The following is a 14,312-nucleotide window of genomic DNA, read 5'->3' as shown; positions in this document are numbered from 1 at the left end:
TGATTGTTATTTTCTGACTGCTGAACCAGGACAGCCAGCTGGCCTGACCAGAATATCCACCAACACATGGCAGCCAAGGTCCACAGATCCACTGGCTTCCATAGAGAAGGGCAAGGTCAGCTAAAAAAAAATATTTTTTTTTTGAACACATTAACAACATGTTACTAATATTAACAGTAATGTGAAATGTTATATCAGTTGAAGGGCTTCTCAGATTGAAATACTCAGAGGAAATAAAGAAAGATGGCCATTCAGTCTCCTTTGCCAATTGAGATGCAGACTGAGCTGGGGCAAGGGGGTAGGGGTGGAACCCAGTGCTGCAATGTTACACAGAACTGGTCTGCTAACCTCCCTCACACCGCAGCTTACAAAGCTGAGGACAATCAGAAAAAGACCTGGATGAAAAATAGGCCACACTCCTCACTCAGAATATTTATTAGTCAGGAAAAAGGGCCCAGGCTGCTTTCCTAAGCCACCTCCCTGAATCAAGGGACAGGATTCAAAGGAATCAGATGCCTCAATCAAGCCAGAATGTACATTAGGGAAGAAGACTCATTCATTTCCTATACCGTAAACTAAAACTATACATGTCTGCCTGAGAGAAAAGGGGCCAAGGAGAGTGGTGTGTGGTCTGGAGGAGGGGAACTGGATGGGCCCTCCTTTGTTCACAGCTTGGGTTCAGAGGAGGGTCGGAATAAACAGGTATTGAGGAGATAAGAGGAGAGGCTGGGGGCAAAGGAGGGTCAAGGGCTGGGTTCACCAAGATCACATCGCACTGTAGAAAGAACCAGGGCAGCAACTTGAGTTCTCAGCTGGCAAGGGGAGTTGAAGGCTCAGCACCTGGACAGAAGATAATCCCAGGGCTTCTCTTTCAACTCTACTGTGTTTGGATGCAAAAGCCCCCACTTCTTTTACCTTCAGAGAATTCACAACAGTCTGTCTCAAGGTAAGAAGGCATGATGACACGGTCCCAGACAAGGCTAAGTCTCTCCCCATTCTTCCCGAAAGGCCTTGCCCAGGAGAACTGGAAATACAGAGCCCCAGGACTCTGTCCCTGCCCCCCAGGTTCAAGAGAGGGAGTAGGGACAAGGCACGAAGACCCTGGGTGCTAAGGTGTGTAGCCATAAATAACATCCATTATCCGGGGTAGAGGGAAGAAGGTATGTGCCCCCAAAGGGATGCCTTCCTTCCCCTAGTAGGTAGCTGGGCCTTTGCTAGCAGCAGAAGCCACAACGGACCGGCTCACAGAAATGGCCTACGTGATTCCTAGGAAGAGAACACGCCTCATCTGGTATGGCACCATCTTGGGCGGGCTGACAGAGGGCAGTGGACAGACTGCTCCTGCAAACGGCACTCCCGCCTCAGCTCCCAGTGGTTCTATTGACTCCGGGATGTTCCCCACGGCTGGCAATCAGGGAAGAAAACGTTGTGTTTCACATGATCAGACACTGTTCACCATTGGCACCTGGTGCACCTGAGAGATTGAGGGCATCCAGGTCAAAGTTGAGGCCAGGTGGCTGGAGAAGAAAGAAAGGGGCTCAGAAAACTGTTCATATTTCAAGATGTACCTCCTGAAGGTCCATCCCCAGTAGCCACAATTATCACCTCAGGGAGAATTACGAAAGGCTACAGAATTCCGGGAACTCGGGCTCCAGTTCAAATCTAGGGAGAGAAGTACTCACCATCTCCCCAGCCAGCTCCTTTGGAGGGTGGCCCAAATCCTGCAGCTGGAAAATAGGGAGAGAAGGACCTGATACAGAGAGAACCCCAGGAAACAACTGGCCAAACACAACTGCCCAAAGGAAGAATCTGAGGGCTGGTCTCCCTGCTTTCTCCTGAGGACCGCGCCTGGTGGCCTCTCCAGTGCTTCCTCTTCTGCCTGCGCTGGGCAGCGTGGCATCCTTCCCAGACACCTCCTCCACCCAACACCCAGCAGACAGTACCAGCGGGCAGACAAGAGGAGACCTACCTGCTGCATGAGATCCAGCACCATCTCAAAACGAGCCTTCTGCGTGGCCTCACTGTCTGTGGGGGTCTCTGCCTCAAACTGCTCACATATCTTGCCCATGACACCGTGTTGTTCCTGATATTTTTCAAACTGCTCTGGAGGCAGAGAATCCCGGTGACTCTGCAACCATTCTGGATACTAAGGAAAGAAGGAATGTGAACAGTGGATAAGGAAGAGCAATAAAATCTGAACAACATGAAGCTGGGGGGGGGACACAGGAGAAGGAAAAGCTGAACAGGAGAGTTCAGCCTGAGAAATACCACCGATTCCAACCAGGTTACCTGACTATGCTAGCCTAGCATCTGTGGTCACCAGCAGATGGCAAACTTCCTGTGAAGGGCCAGACAGTAAGTATTTTAGGCTTTAAGGGCCACATATGGTCTCTGTCACATATTCTTTCTTTTTCCTTTGCTTTGATTTTACAACTTTTAAGAACGTAAAAACCATTCTTAGCTTGAGATTTGGATTTGGTCCACCCAGACCCTGGTCTGCTGAGTCCTCGTGTACACAATGCATTTCACACTCAGCCACAGGTTGCACCATGTCACTGAAAAGCTCCCATTCCTACATTTTATCTCTTCAGTAAAACTGTAAGTAAGCACTTTGTTGGCCAGGACCACCATTCAAAGTACTCTCAAACTGTTCATAGCAGAAAGCTGGTAAATCTCCAGTGACACTCTGCTGGGGAAATGAATAAAGTTAGAAATGCAAGGAATGGCTGAACAGACAGTGACAGTCTCAAACCAGTTTACAGAAAACTAGAGATGTGGGATTTCCCCTTCTACCTTAAACATCCTCACTCTGGTAGCTTTGGTGTCTTACAAACACAACTCTCCCCACTCTGGATAAATAAGAGGTAAAAAACAGACAGAGGTAATGGGGAGGGAAGTGCAAAACTTATCAAGGGGTGGGCCGGGAGGGGAAGACTCAAAAAACAGACAGACCTGTGCACTCCCGGCACTCTCTGCAGAGTCCCTAAAGCAGCCCACGGGAGTTGATCCAGGGCGAAGCGAGGAGGAAAAGCAGAAACCAAAGTTCACAAACCTTCTCCGTGATCTCCTTCAGTGAGGGGTAGAGCACATCCTTGGACAGAAGGTTCTGCATGATGCTCTGCATGATGGGGAGGACGTTCCCCTCCCCATCCCCCTCGTCCATGCCCAGCCCTTCCATGGCCTTGGTCAGCTCCTCCTCCGACATGCCTGAGTGCTACAAAGGACGGGAGAGAGGTGAACAAGTACACTGCCTTCACGGGATTCGTACCATCCCTTCAGGTAGGAGAGGACTATTTAAATTGGCCTGGAGCAAGAGAATGAGGCAGGGACAGCCTTGCTGTGTAGGCCATACCCAACAGTCTGTCTTTTGAGATTCTGCTGGTAAAATGTCTGGGAGTAGGCCCCTCGGGGGTCCCTACCTCTTGTCCCTCACCTGCAGATCAGTGGCATTTTTGGCTAGTCCGCTTAGTGTCTCCTTTAGGCAAGAAGTGAATTCTTGTTGGGAGGTCGCATCACTGCCTAGGAAAGAGCAAAAGAACAAAAGTCACTTAGGATTTTACTTGTTTGCTCACCTAGACTGACCTAGTTATCAATTTGGATGTGGAGCATTTTACTACTGAATCACTAGGACTCCACATCTTTGAATACCCTATGGTCACCTTTCAAAGCCATTTTCACAAATGTACATGGACTGTGTGTCAGTTTCTTCCCCAGGATAATACAATAAACACTGCAACCTCCAAAACGGTCAGTTTTCAATAATCTTTTCTATACATATTTTATATCTCTGAGATACATATATATACATGATGTACATTATATATATATATATAATGATTGCTATCAACTTTACTAAGAATTTTAGTGTTCTCAAGCAACTTAAGACATTTCTTGGGAATATTTCCAGTTGTCTGGGGCTCCCTCCTCACCCACTCTCCCTGCGGCCTCTGAGAGCTTCTGGAACTGCTCTACCAGGTGAGGTTCTTCCTCAGCCAACTCCTTCATTGCCTTCTCGAACTCTGCAGTGGCTTGGGAAGCCAGCTCGCTGTCGAATAGTTCCTGGAAAAACTTCTCTTGGGAGGCGAAGAGGGCATCCTGCAGGGGACAGGTGGCCACAATGCATCTCTTACTTGGCACCCCACTGCACCTGGCCTCTGACAGAAGCCACAGGCAGCAGCTCTTAGAAATAACAGTGCTTCCCTCCCACCCACCGCCATTGGACATTGTAACCACCTCTCTTAAAGAGGACAGCAGGAAAGGCATCTGGTGGCAATCCCAGACCAACCATTCAAACCTGCTCTTTTCTCAGGGAACTTCCTTGGGATCTCTCCACTCCACTTCAAGTCCCCGTTTCTCAAGGACTGGGGCCTTCAAGACCACTCAGCAGTTTGAGGCCAAGGCACCCTCCCCTCCACCCCCGCCCCAGCCCTCAGGGGCCTGCCCCACCTCTGCTCAGAAGTGCATGCGCACCCCCTCCCCCTCCCTTAAGTGGGTGCAATTTATACTTTGGCAGTGTCTCCTGGCGATCTCCTCTGGGGCCCCGAAGCATCAGGGGCCGTGGTGGTAGGAAGGGGTGCTGGGGAGGGTTTGGCCTTATCGAAATCGTCAAGAGCACCTTCAGAGACAAGAGACATGGTGTGTGTGTTGGGAATGGATGAGGATGCAAGCCTGAGGGTGGGGGAGAAGTTCTGGGCAAAATACTAAGATCTTTCAAACTGCCAACTTCCCTACATTTTTCTCCCTTTTTTTTGAGTCTTCCTCTCCCGGCCCACCCCTTGATAAGTTTTGCACTTCCCTCCCCATTACCTAATCTATTGTGATCAAAGGGGAAGAAATTCTGTAAGGGGGAATAGGTGTCTCTCTCAGAGCTGGGAGGAGAACATTAAAAGAAGTTCTGCAGAGACATCTCCATCTACACAGTACCTTCCCTGCTGCATTCGAATGATTCCCTAGAAATACCAAAGAAATATCCAAACGGAGCAGAAACACAGATGTCCTTAATCCCCTAAACTTATTCTGGAGTCCTAAAGGAATAATCTTTGGCAAGAAAGGAGAAGCCGAAAGATGTCCACCCAGCCTCCCATGGGCCCGAGTACTGGTACAGCCTCCTCACTGCGCTCCCTGGGAAGGCATTAGGCAGGCCCTCTTCTTTAATCCGCCCATTTAGCCCTCCCTGGGCAAAGTTCCCTCTGCCCTCATCTCTGCTGATAACGATGTGCCAATTCACACACAGTCACTTGCCACTCCTCGCTGTTTCTCTTCATTTTCCACCTGCCCACATCTGTGTGGGTGGAGACTAGACAAAAATATTCACCTCTGCCCTGAAAAACCTGTGCTCTCACCGCCATTCTGCTCGCCAGGCTTAAGGGCACGACACTGGCCCCACTCTGGGCGAGAACCCGACAGGGGAGTGGGGTGCCTTTTGTGTTAAGGAGGTTAGGGCAGCGCACAGAAGGACGAGCTTCGGGTTTGTTAAGTTACCGCAAGCGCTCCGTGAGTGTCCGGTTCGCGGCCCACCGAGGACCGAATGCTGCTGCTGCCGGGAAAGAAGTTAAACTCCAGAACCTACTAACCCAAAGTCAAGGGAGTTTGGAGCTGCGTCGTGAAACGCAGTCCTACGGGTCACTGTTTTCCCTTCCGCAGGGAGAGCGGCGGCCTGGGCCGCTCACGGGCCCAGGGTGGGCTCCCAGCTCCTGCTGCGGCGGAAGGAGCGGGTGACCCAATAATCTTCCTCGGGGTCGCAGTCAGACCATCCGCCCCCGTCCAACCTTGGAGAGCCTCTCCCGCTTCGCCCCAGATATCTCGTGTTTTCTTTATCCCGGAACGGTTCCCGCCCGCTTTGGGCCTTTCTAATTATGGGTTCTTACTTTCCAGAAGCTCTTCCAATTCCCGGTCCGCGTCGGCCGCGACACCACAGTCGTCCTCAGCAGCAGCCATCTTGCTACCTCCGGCTTGCCGTAGGAGGTGGGGCCGGCAGCGACGCGCACCCCGCCCAGCCAATGGCGCTGCAGGCCGGTGCGGAGCCGCCATTTTTAAAGGGACAGGAAGGTTTTTTTTTTTTTTTTTTTGCTGCTTAACTCTTGCCAGGAACAGTTGAACAGAGGGCAACTTACTGTTATTTCGGTAACATTTCTCGTCTCTTTCAACTTTCCCCATTAACAAGAGAAGAAATAGTCAAACTTTAACACTATCTGACGTACTATATATTTTATTTATCTTAGCGTGTCCCCCAACCCGACCCCCTAGAATTTAACTACCGTGACTACAAGCATTTTCGACTTGTCTTCACTGCTGAATTCTCGGCTCCCAGCCTACGGCCTAAAACTGAGTGGGCACTCACTGGCCACTCTGCTCTCTCTGACCCTAATGAGGCACATTTCTCTGTGGAATCTAGTGGTTAGCCCTCTTTTCTATTTTCCATTAAAACTGTCAGACTAAAGAACACACAGGGCTAGGAATTTAAGTTCGAACTCAGTGTTAGCTGAATCAATTCAGGCAGAAAAAGCCACTCTGTGACCTGGGACTGAACAAGACGGCAATCTAGGACCTTTACCTGGTCCTTTTCCATTCTAAAATTCTGTAACTTAATCCTTTGATTATGCTCTTTCTCCCCAACACCTGATAACAATCTATTCCAGGCTTTCATTCAACTACAGACTGCTTACATGTGTATCTCTAATAGGACTACAGTAGTATCAAGCGCATATTACAGGTATTTCTACTGACTTTACATTAATGTGGTAGTATGAGCATGTTAATAATGAAAATACTAGATGGTGATTGAGAGAAGTAAGATGGAGATGAAAACAACATGGTTCTTCCTTTGCATTTTTTTTTTTTATACTAAGGTATTATTGATATACACTTATGAAGGTTTCACAAGAAAAACAATGTGGTTACTGTATTCACCCTTATTATGAGTTCCCCACCCCCCATGCCCCATTGCAGTCACTGTCCATCAGTGTAGTAACAGACTTTGCATTACCTTTTAAACTTGCTTTGGCTTTTCTATTTTTATTACTGATACTCTTAACACCTCATCTCAGTACTACTCACCTTTTGCCTTTCTAATGTATAGTTAACACTGTTGCCAACAGTATTTCATAACATTTTCTTTTATATCATTGTCTCCCTTAAGGACTTACTGGCTCTCCACTGTTTACTGACCAACTTCAAATTCTTTCCTGGTATTCACAATTATTTCACGTATACCCAGTTTGTTTCACCAATTACATAAGTTTCAGGAGGCAGATTGTCCACTTTTTTCATATCCCTCAGTACAGAATGTTTGTATACAAAGTTAATTTTGTAATTTAATCTTTAAATTTACAAAAAGACTTTCTGCCAAAATTTATCACAGACTTGCCTGTTTACAGGAAATGTTTCTAACTTGAAAAAAGTAGTATACAAATTTTTGAGGAGGCAGGCAAGTTTGGGGATACTATGTTTAAGGAACTGACAAAGCTAAAAATATATAAAGGCTCTCACTTCTAGCTTATCCTCCGGACATGCTTCCCTTACCTGTACAATATGTTAAAGTTTTTCACTCCAGCACTCTTTAAAACAGCCAAAGATGGGAAACAACCCAAATATTCATCAACAAGAAGGCAACTTACATAAATTACAGTAAATTGTACAATGATTCACTATGCAGAAAAGGAGAAAGAGTGGAGCTCTCTACTATACTGATACGGAAAAGACTCCCTAAAATAGGTTAAGTGAAAAACTAGCAAGATGCATACTTATTAAATAGTATGTATGCTACCATTTATAGATAACACAGGGAGAGGGAAGAACATAGTCTGATCTGTTCTATGATATAAAAATACATTTAAAAATCTCTAGAGGATACAAGGAAGCTAACCATGGTTACTTGCTTTGGCAAAGATGATAGGAACTGGGTGGCTGAGGAAAATGGAGGAAGATATCACAAAATAGATTTTCACAGTTACTGATTTTTGAACTATAGGAATGTACTGTTAATTGAAAATGTGAATTTAAAATGAAGTATACATTTAATCAAAGGCATTGTACATCACTCTAATTAGTCTTAGCTCATGACAAGCAAAATAATTGTGTTGTCAATGTAATCATTGTAATATATGTAATGTATTACTAGTTTATCTTACATATGTGTATTATCCATAAAACATCTACCAAAGTGAGAGGTTCATGACAGGTGCTCAAAAAATACTGGCTATAATTAGCAAAAGATGGAAGGTTGCAGTCAATAATGAAAGAGGAGAGCTACTTGCTTTCTATGATTCTCATAGCAGTTTAATATATCATATGAAAAATATGTGCTTTTATTACTTTTGTAATTTAAAACAATTACTGAAGGAAAGATCATCTGCTTTGGTGGGGCAGCTGCACGGAGTAAGCAGGCACATCAGTGTGTACAGGAAACAAGAAGCAGGCCATGAAACTCAGAGCTTACTTTATTTAGTGTGAGAAACAAAACACAAGAACAATGTTCTAAAGAACAAATCAACAAAAAATGATGTGCATTTTTTGAAAACCAAATTGTTTCTTCTCAGACTTTAGGTTTCTGGGTACCTGCCTGGGAGTTTAAACGCCCGAGGAAAACTGGGCATGGCTAAGAGTTTGCAGTGACTGAGTAGAAGATGCTGTCTTATTTGTTACATCCCACTCTTCTCTAGCAAAAGGGATACAAAGGAGGTGGGGAGAAAAAGGGTAAATATTGAAGGAATTTACTGAACAACTGTCATCACTGCATTTTCATTTGTTCCTTGAAAGATCTAAGCTGGGAAGGCAAGATCAACTGTGACCACAACTGTCATCACCTTGAGAAGATGAGAAGTCCTCAAAGACCAAAAAAAAGTCAAATTTAGACATTTTATTTGCCATAGGAAAGGACAACAGGTTTTTGGGCAGGAGAGCTAACTATCAATAATTTGAGGGATGGTTAAGGATGAGGGAGTTAGGTTATAGACTAATTCTCTTGGGGAAATGTTGATTGGCCCTCCATACACAGATGGCCTTAGCGAAACTGCAGAGGACTGATCCTTAAGCCAATCACATCTTTGCCAATCTCTGTCACCTGTGGAGGAGGAAACGGAGGAAAAGGTTTAGGGACTGTGAGATGAGCAGCTTAGAAAGCTTGCTCCCTCCACTCTGCCAGGAGCATGGTAGTGCCTCACTGCCATGTTACTGACTGGTAAAAAGATGTAGGGAGAAGCTTTAGCTTTCTTCAGTGTGACTGCCTCAGGAGCTAGGGGCAAATACAGGAGAAAAGAAGGGACCAGCAGGCTACTTTTCCTTCCCCTTCCCTCAGTATCTTAGATGAATTTCTCAAGGTCAGTACTTACTGTAGTGACCTTGCAGATTTGGCCCTTGAACTCTGGGGAATAGCAGGCCCCACTAAGTGGACACTTCTCCACTGGTTTTCCTCGGTAGATGGGCCGGTACGATGCAGCACAGATGTCAAAAGGGTTGTGCATGTCGTAATTGAGCTGGTAGGCGTCTGTGGGGTTCTTCTCACAGGCAGACAAGATCTTGCGGGTCTAAGGGAGGGACGGAATACTTTAAGAGGACTGAAAGCTGCACACAACTCAGATGGCGGCATCACTGTGGTTTGGTTGGTCCTTTGGTGTACGATGCAACCGCACTGAATGAGTATGGAATACATCCTCTGTACAGGATGCCTGTGCAGGAGGAACAAACCCTGCTCCTGTTGTGTCAGGTTTTGCCTTGCTCACTACCAAAGTGGCTCCACAGATCTAGACCCATACTCCTCACCAAGTCTGGGAACTATCAGGGTCAAGCCTGAAAGGGTTAAAACTGGCTTCCACTGCCCAAGGAGAATGCTTCTAGAGCACTCAAGTAATGGGCACTATACATGGAGGCTAGTGGAGGTGGTAATGGGACATCTGGCACTTAATGACAGGAATGGGGTTATTTTTAGGAACAGTGAAGTTAAATTTTAGGTTGCAGGTCACTCTCACACTGGTGCCATGTCTAAGTTATTAGTTCAGTTTCCAGGAACAAAAGGAGGCACCCATGCCAGTAAATAAACAGAGGATGGCATTCTGTTGGGTCTTTTTGTTAAACGTTACTCAGTGCTTTGTTTCAGAGAGGAAGACCTTGGTCTTCTATTCCCTCCACGTAAGAGCAGATCTGGGTCCCTTAGGCTCCCCGAAGGAGCTCCCCATCTACCTGTTGGGCCACCTCTGGCTTGGGCCCAAGTTCCAAGAGGCGCCGAGCAAAGGTGGCAGCTGTCTTAAAGTTCTTGAGTTTGAAGAAGAGGTTGAGGGCTGTGCGCAGCACCAGGATCATGTGCACAGGCTGCAGGTTTGAGTGGGTGAAATAGGCTGCCATCTGGTGGAGAGAAAGAGGAACACATGCCAGGCAGATGAGCACCGACACGTCATTTATAAGTGGCTACATACGCATTAAAAACCAACCCACCAAACACAACACTGGCTATAAAGCAGAGAAGTCTTCTGCCTTCTAGGTATGGAGGACTGATGAGATGAGGAGGAGGATACAGAAATACATCCTCTCCTCATAGAAAGGGACTCAAATTTCCAACTCCCCAGACTGAGATCTGGTTTTGGAATTAGAACAATTCAGCCTAATGGAGCGTGGAGGGAGGAGGCCTCTGTACTGCTCAGAGGCCCAGAGAGCTCACCTCACAGATGCGCTTCTGCTGTTCCAGGGTCTCTTTGGGCAGCTTCTTCCTTTCTATCTCCATGCACAAACCTACAATGTACTCACGGCAAATGGTAATGAGCTGCTGGGCCTGAAGGGGGCAAAGGAAGGTCATGTCACACAGGCAAGAAGGTGAGGGTGCCCAGACTAGGGCAAGTGGCTAGACTCCTCCTACCTCTGCAATCTCCTGTTTATTGTCCACAACCAGAAGTGGCACACTGAGTAAAATGGAGCGGAATTTTTCAACAGCCTCCTCAAATTTGCCAACGGTGGTGAGCTGGTAGCACAGTTGCAACCGCTGGATGAGGTCGTTAAGCTTCAGCCCCACAGCAGGCACACCGTTCTTCAGCCCTGCGTCCTTCCTGGGAAGGGAAATGTAGACAGGATAATCAGGAGCCCATCAGGACCCAATTTCTTTTTCTGGCAACATGAGCACAACCACCCTACTGTGAAAGTACCGGGGACTAGGATGCAGCAGGTAGAAACCAAACCCCACAGAGTGGTGAGCTGAAGACCTTTTCCTCCCAGGAACTTCAGCTCTGGGACAGCTGCCAAGTGACCTCTGTCCCTGAGGCTGCCAAGTGACCTATGTACCCCAGGCTGGAACAGAGAAACCAGGAGCAAGGGGCCTTACCAATTGCGATTAGGGTAGCCATACATGGAGGGCAGGCAGGGCAGAGCCTGGTAAGTGGTACGGCCTCGGGCATAGGTCTGTAGGAACAGTTGCTTGTAGGGGCCAAACTGGGTTACCCCTACCTGGTCATGAAGGAGCTGGAATACAGGAGGAAAGGAACATAAGGATTTTGGCCCTGCCACTTAAAAACTAACTGACCTCAGGCAAGTTACTTAACTTCTCTGTACTTGTTTCCTATAATCATACTTAATTACAGAACCTATCTCACTTAGTAATACCTATAAAGCATTTAGGGCAGTGCTTGGCACCCAGTCAACATGGAATAAATGTTAGTGGTTGCTACAGTTGTGGTTGTTACTGTGTCTGCTATTGTTAACATATGGCTTGGTGTTCAAAACATACACCTCTTTATGAAGGGGTGCTGACTTCCCTGAGCCAGAAAGCGGGCTATAAATGGGCGGAGATGGTGGGAAGGACCCACCAGAAGATAGTACAGAGGCAAATGGAAAGCAGGAAAGCGGAAGGCCTTGGGAGGAAAGTTTCCTTAGGCAAGGCCAAGGGCTTCCATAATAAATACACACCTCTGCCCTAGAGGTAAGATCGTTTCCATTTGGTTAAGATGAGCCAACCATCTCCCTGGGGCCCTAGCAAGGCACACTCAACAAGAGCCAAGGTTACTTTAAGACTTACCCGCATGGCTGTCTCAAAAGAGCCTGCCAGGATGTGATCAACTGGAAGCTGAGAGTTATTGCACCAGATCTAACAAGAAACAGAAAAGCCAACTCAAGTGATATTCCGCCCTTTCTCTTCCCAAACAACCCTACTCTGTAGTAGAAAAGTAGCAATATTTTTTATACATTCATCACATATAGCCAGCTCAGAAACATTCATCCCCACAGGGCTGTTTCCCTGCTTACCTGAGTTGGGCTGGTTCCCTTGGTGGGGGGCACAAAGAACCCATCCTCAGCCCCACCAGTTGCCCCAGGGGGTACATCCTAGGGGAAAACAAAAAGTGAGTCATTTTGTAAGCTATTCAAGCACTCTGTCCAGATAAACCTAAACATAACCCTTTACCATATTCCCAGCCTCTACTGGAGAGGATGGCGTGGTGGTTGCGGAAGACCCTCAAAATAGGAGCATCTTCACCAGTAACAAAATGATACACCAAAAGCACAAATTCTGACAAAAAAGCATGCTGCCTTTTCATAAGCTGCCTTTGGTACAACCCTGGTTACCATACTCTTTCTTTCAAATGGGAGATAAGCATCAGAGTAGGAGGGTCCAGACACTCTCTCTTCTGGGGACCCCAGGAACAGGAAGGGGGGTTAGCATAAGGCCACAGCTTCCTGAGGGAGAGCTGGAGAGAACCTCATAAGGGTAGGAAGTCCACATACCAGCTCAGGAGGCAGCTCCAGATCTTCTTCCACATCCCAGCCACCTCCTTCCTCCTGTCCCTTGCCAAGAGCATCATCCCCCAAACCTTCTGTAGCCTCCACAAACCCATCTGTAAGGAAGATTCAGGCTCAAAATAGGTTTGTACAGTGGTAGACTCTCAGCTGAAGGAAAGCAAAATGCGGGGATCCTTGCGGGTCTCATGTGCTAGAAGGCTGCAGAACCGCCCCGCGGCCCAGGGCCAACCCAGGGAGCCCACCCGCCCAGAGCACCCTGGAACAGCACTCTTACCCTCGTCCAGCTGCAGCTCTGCGTCCTCTCCCCAGCCCTCAGTACCAACAGTGTCCACGTCGATGTCAGCAGCCAGTGCTCCTCCCTTCCCTGCAGAGGGAAGGACAGAAAGGAGCTCGTTATAGCCAGGCCGGTCTGGGGTCTGTCCTCCCCTGCAGGGAAGGTGCATTCTTACAGAAGCAGCTGCCAAAGTTCTGTCCACTTACTGTTTTGTTTATTATTTTGTTTTGTGGTATTTATTATGCTAACTTACAGAAGGTTTCATTCCACAGAGAAAGGGGAATAGAAGAGAGATGGGAACAACTGGCCTTTTGGCTACCAAACACTGCCTCTTACACCTTTTGTACTTACCAACCTTTGGCTACCAACTCTTAGAATTTCTTGCTGAGATCTTTGCTAAGTTACCACCATCACAGTGTGGACAGGGCATGAGGACATAGGCCTGGACAGAGACGGAGGAAAGAGCAGGGCTAGGCACAAAATACCCAAGGTCTGTTTGAGGCTTTTGGGAAAAATGAACCAGTACACATATCCAAGAAAACAGGAGGAGGGTTAAGGGTAAGAGTGGTAGAGGGTGGCTGCACACCCTTGTCTGCATGTACCCATGTGACAGAAAGTGAGGTAGCGAATTTGTACCTTAAGACTATATGCCATGAATGACAGATCCTGAATGGAGAGTGACTACCATTTGTGAAACTGAAAGAAATACACCTAAGTGTTAATAATGGTTCTCAGAGGCATGCACTAAGAGCTCTCTTTCTTAGCCCCTATTTTCCAAATTTAATGATCTCATAATGTCTTTAGGTTTTAAAAGACTGTACCATAACTCTGACTGGCATCTCAGTGTTCCACGAGGCTTCACATAGAAAAAAGGACAGAGGAAAAGGACAGACTAGCTGATGTTACTTTCCAGAACAGTTCTTCACAAACCAACAAAAATGCTATGGGATTAAGTAAGAAGAACTTACCCTTGCTGGCAATGGAGCCTTCAAAGAACCCTTTGGACACAGTCAGTAAGGGCCAGTTGGTATCCAGAGGCATGACAGGTGCAGGCGGCTGGAGCAGCTTGGCATTAGGGTCAATATCTGGGATCTGAGAGGTGGGAGAGGGTTAAAAGCAACAGCTCTCACAAATCATGTAGGGAAGGTCATGGAGCCTCCTTTTATCTCACTTGTTTTTCTGCCTCTCCCAGTAACCAGATGGGAGAGTGACACTGGTGAATTAAAATTGTCCATCTTAAGAGAGGAGACCTAACTCGGTGTGTCTTGCAAACTGAGTGACACTGGTGGATTAAAAAGATCTCAGAATTAATGCTGTAATCAGA

The 14,312-nt window shown here is 47.0% G+C and overlaps 2 protein-coding genes across 4 annotated transcripts in view; both read right to left on the bottom strand.

The window, feature by feature from the left end:
- Positions 1–417: 417 nt before the first annotated feature.
- On the bottom strand, positions 418–5,997 carry PEX19 (peroxisomal biogenesis factor 19). Of its 2 annotated transcripts, none has more exons than XM_036922730.2 (8): positions 5,868–5,997; positions 4,506–4,615; positions 3,930–4,095; positions 3,434–3,519; positions 3,053–3,214; positions 1,970–2,146; positions 1,683–1,727; positions 418–1,517 (listed from the first exon to the last, which is right to left on the bottom strand). In XM_036922730.2, exons 1-8 carry the CDS (start codon positions 5,935–5,937, stop codon positions 1,434–1,436), a joined length of 900 nt encoding a protein of 299 aa, XP_036778625.1. In that variant the 5' UTR covers positions 5,938–5,997; the 3' UTR covers positions 418–1,433. The 2 variants fall into 2 exon arrangements, with proteins under 2 accessions (XP_036778625.1, XP_036778627.1); XM_036922732.2 differs by having other exon boundaries at positions 418–1,474.
- A 2,423-nt stretch (positions 5,998–8,420) lies between these two features.
- Positions 8,421–14,312, bottom strand: part of COPA (COPI coat complex subunit alpha) — a 35,760-nt gene continuing 29,868 nt past the window's right edge. For both annotated transcript variants that reach the window (XM_036922733.2, XM_036922734.2), the window contains exons 23-33: positions 13,957–14,080; positions 12,989–13,078; positions 12,700–12,809; positions 12,223–12,300; positions 11,996–12,064; positions 11,306–11,442; positions 10,847–11,033; positions 10,652–10,762; positions 10,177–10,338; positions 9,330–9,524; positions 8,421–9,061 (exon numbers count right to left, since the gene is read on the bottom strand). In XM_036922733.2, the coding sequence (XP_036778628.1) occupies positions 9,002–9,061; positions 9,330–9,524; positions 10,177–10,338; positions 10,652–10,762; positions 10,847–11,033; positions 11,306–11,442; positions 11,996–12,064; positions 12,223–12,300; positions 12,700–12,809; positions 12,989–13,078; positions 13,957–14,080 (1,323 nt within the window). In that variant the 3' untranslated portion in view covers positions 8,421–9,001. The remainder of the gene's footprint in view (positions 9,062–9,329; positions 9,525–10,176; positions 10,339–10,651; positions 10,763–10,846; positions 11,034–11,305; positions 11,443–11,995; positions 12,065–12,222; positions 12,301–12,699; positions 12,810–12,988; positions 13,079–13,956; positions 14,081–14,312) is intronic.

Source organism: Manis pentadactyla, chromosome 19 (genome assembly GCF_030020395.1).
Source record: "Manis pentadactyla isolate mManPen7 chromosome 19, mManPen7.hap1, whole genome shotgun sequence".
Lineage (NCBI taxonomy): Eukaryota > Metazoa > Chordata > Mammalia > Pholidota > Manidae > Manis > Manis pentadactyla.
This window is presented reverse-complemented; position numbering and strand designations above follow the sequence as displayed.

Coding starts and splice junctions, on each gene's coding strand:
- PEX19 (XM_036922730.2), bottom strand. CDS start 5,937: ATGGCTGCTGCTGAGGACGACTGTGGTGTCGCGGCCGACGCGGACCGG. Junction 4,096..4,505: donor CGCCAGGAGACACTGCCAAA/GTATAAATTGCA, acceptor TGTCCCCTGCAG/GATGCCCTCTTCGCCTCCCA. Junction 1,728..1,969: donor TGCTGGATCTCATGCAGCAG/GTAGGTCTCCTC, acceptor CCTATTTTCCAG/CTGCAGGATTTGGGCCACCC.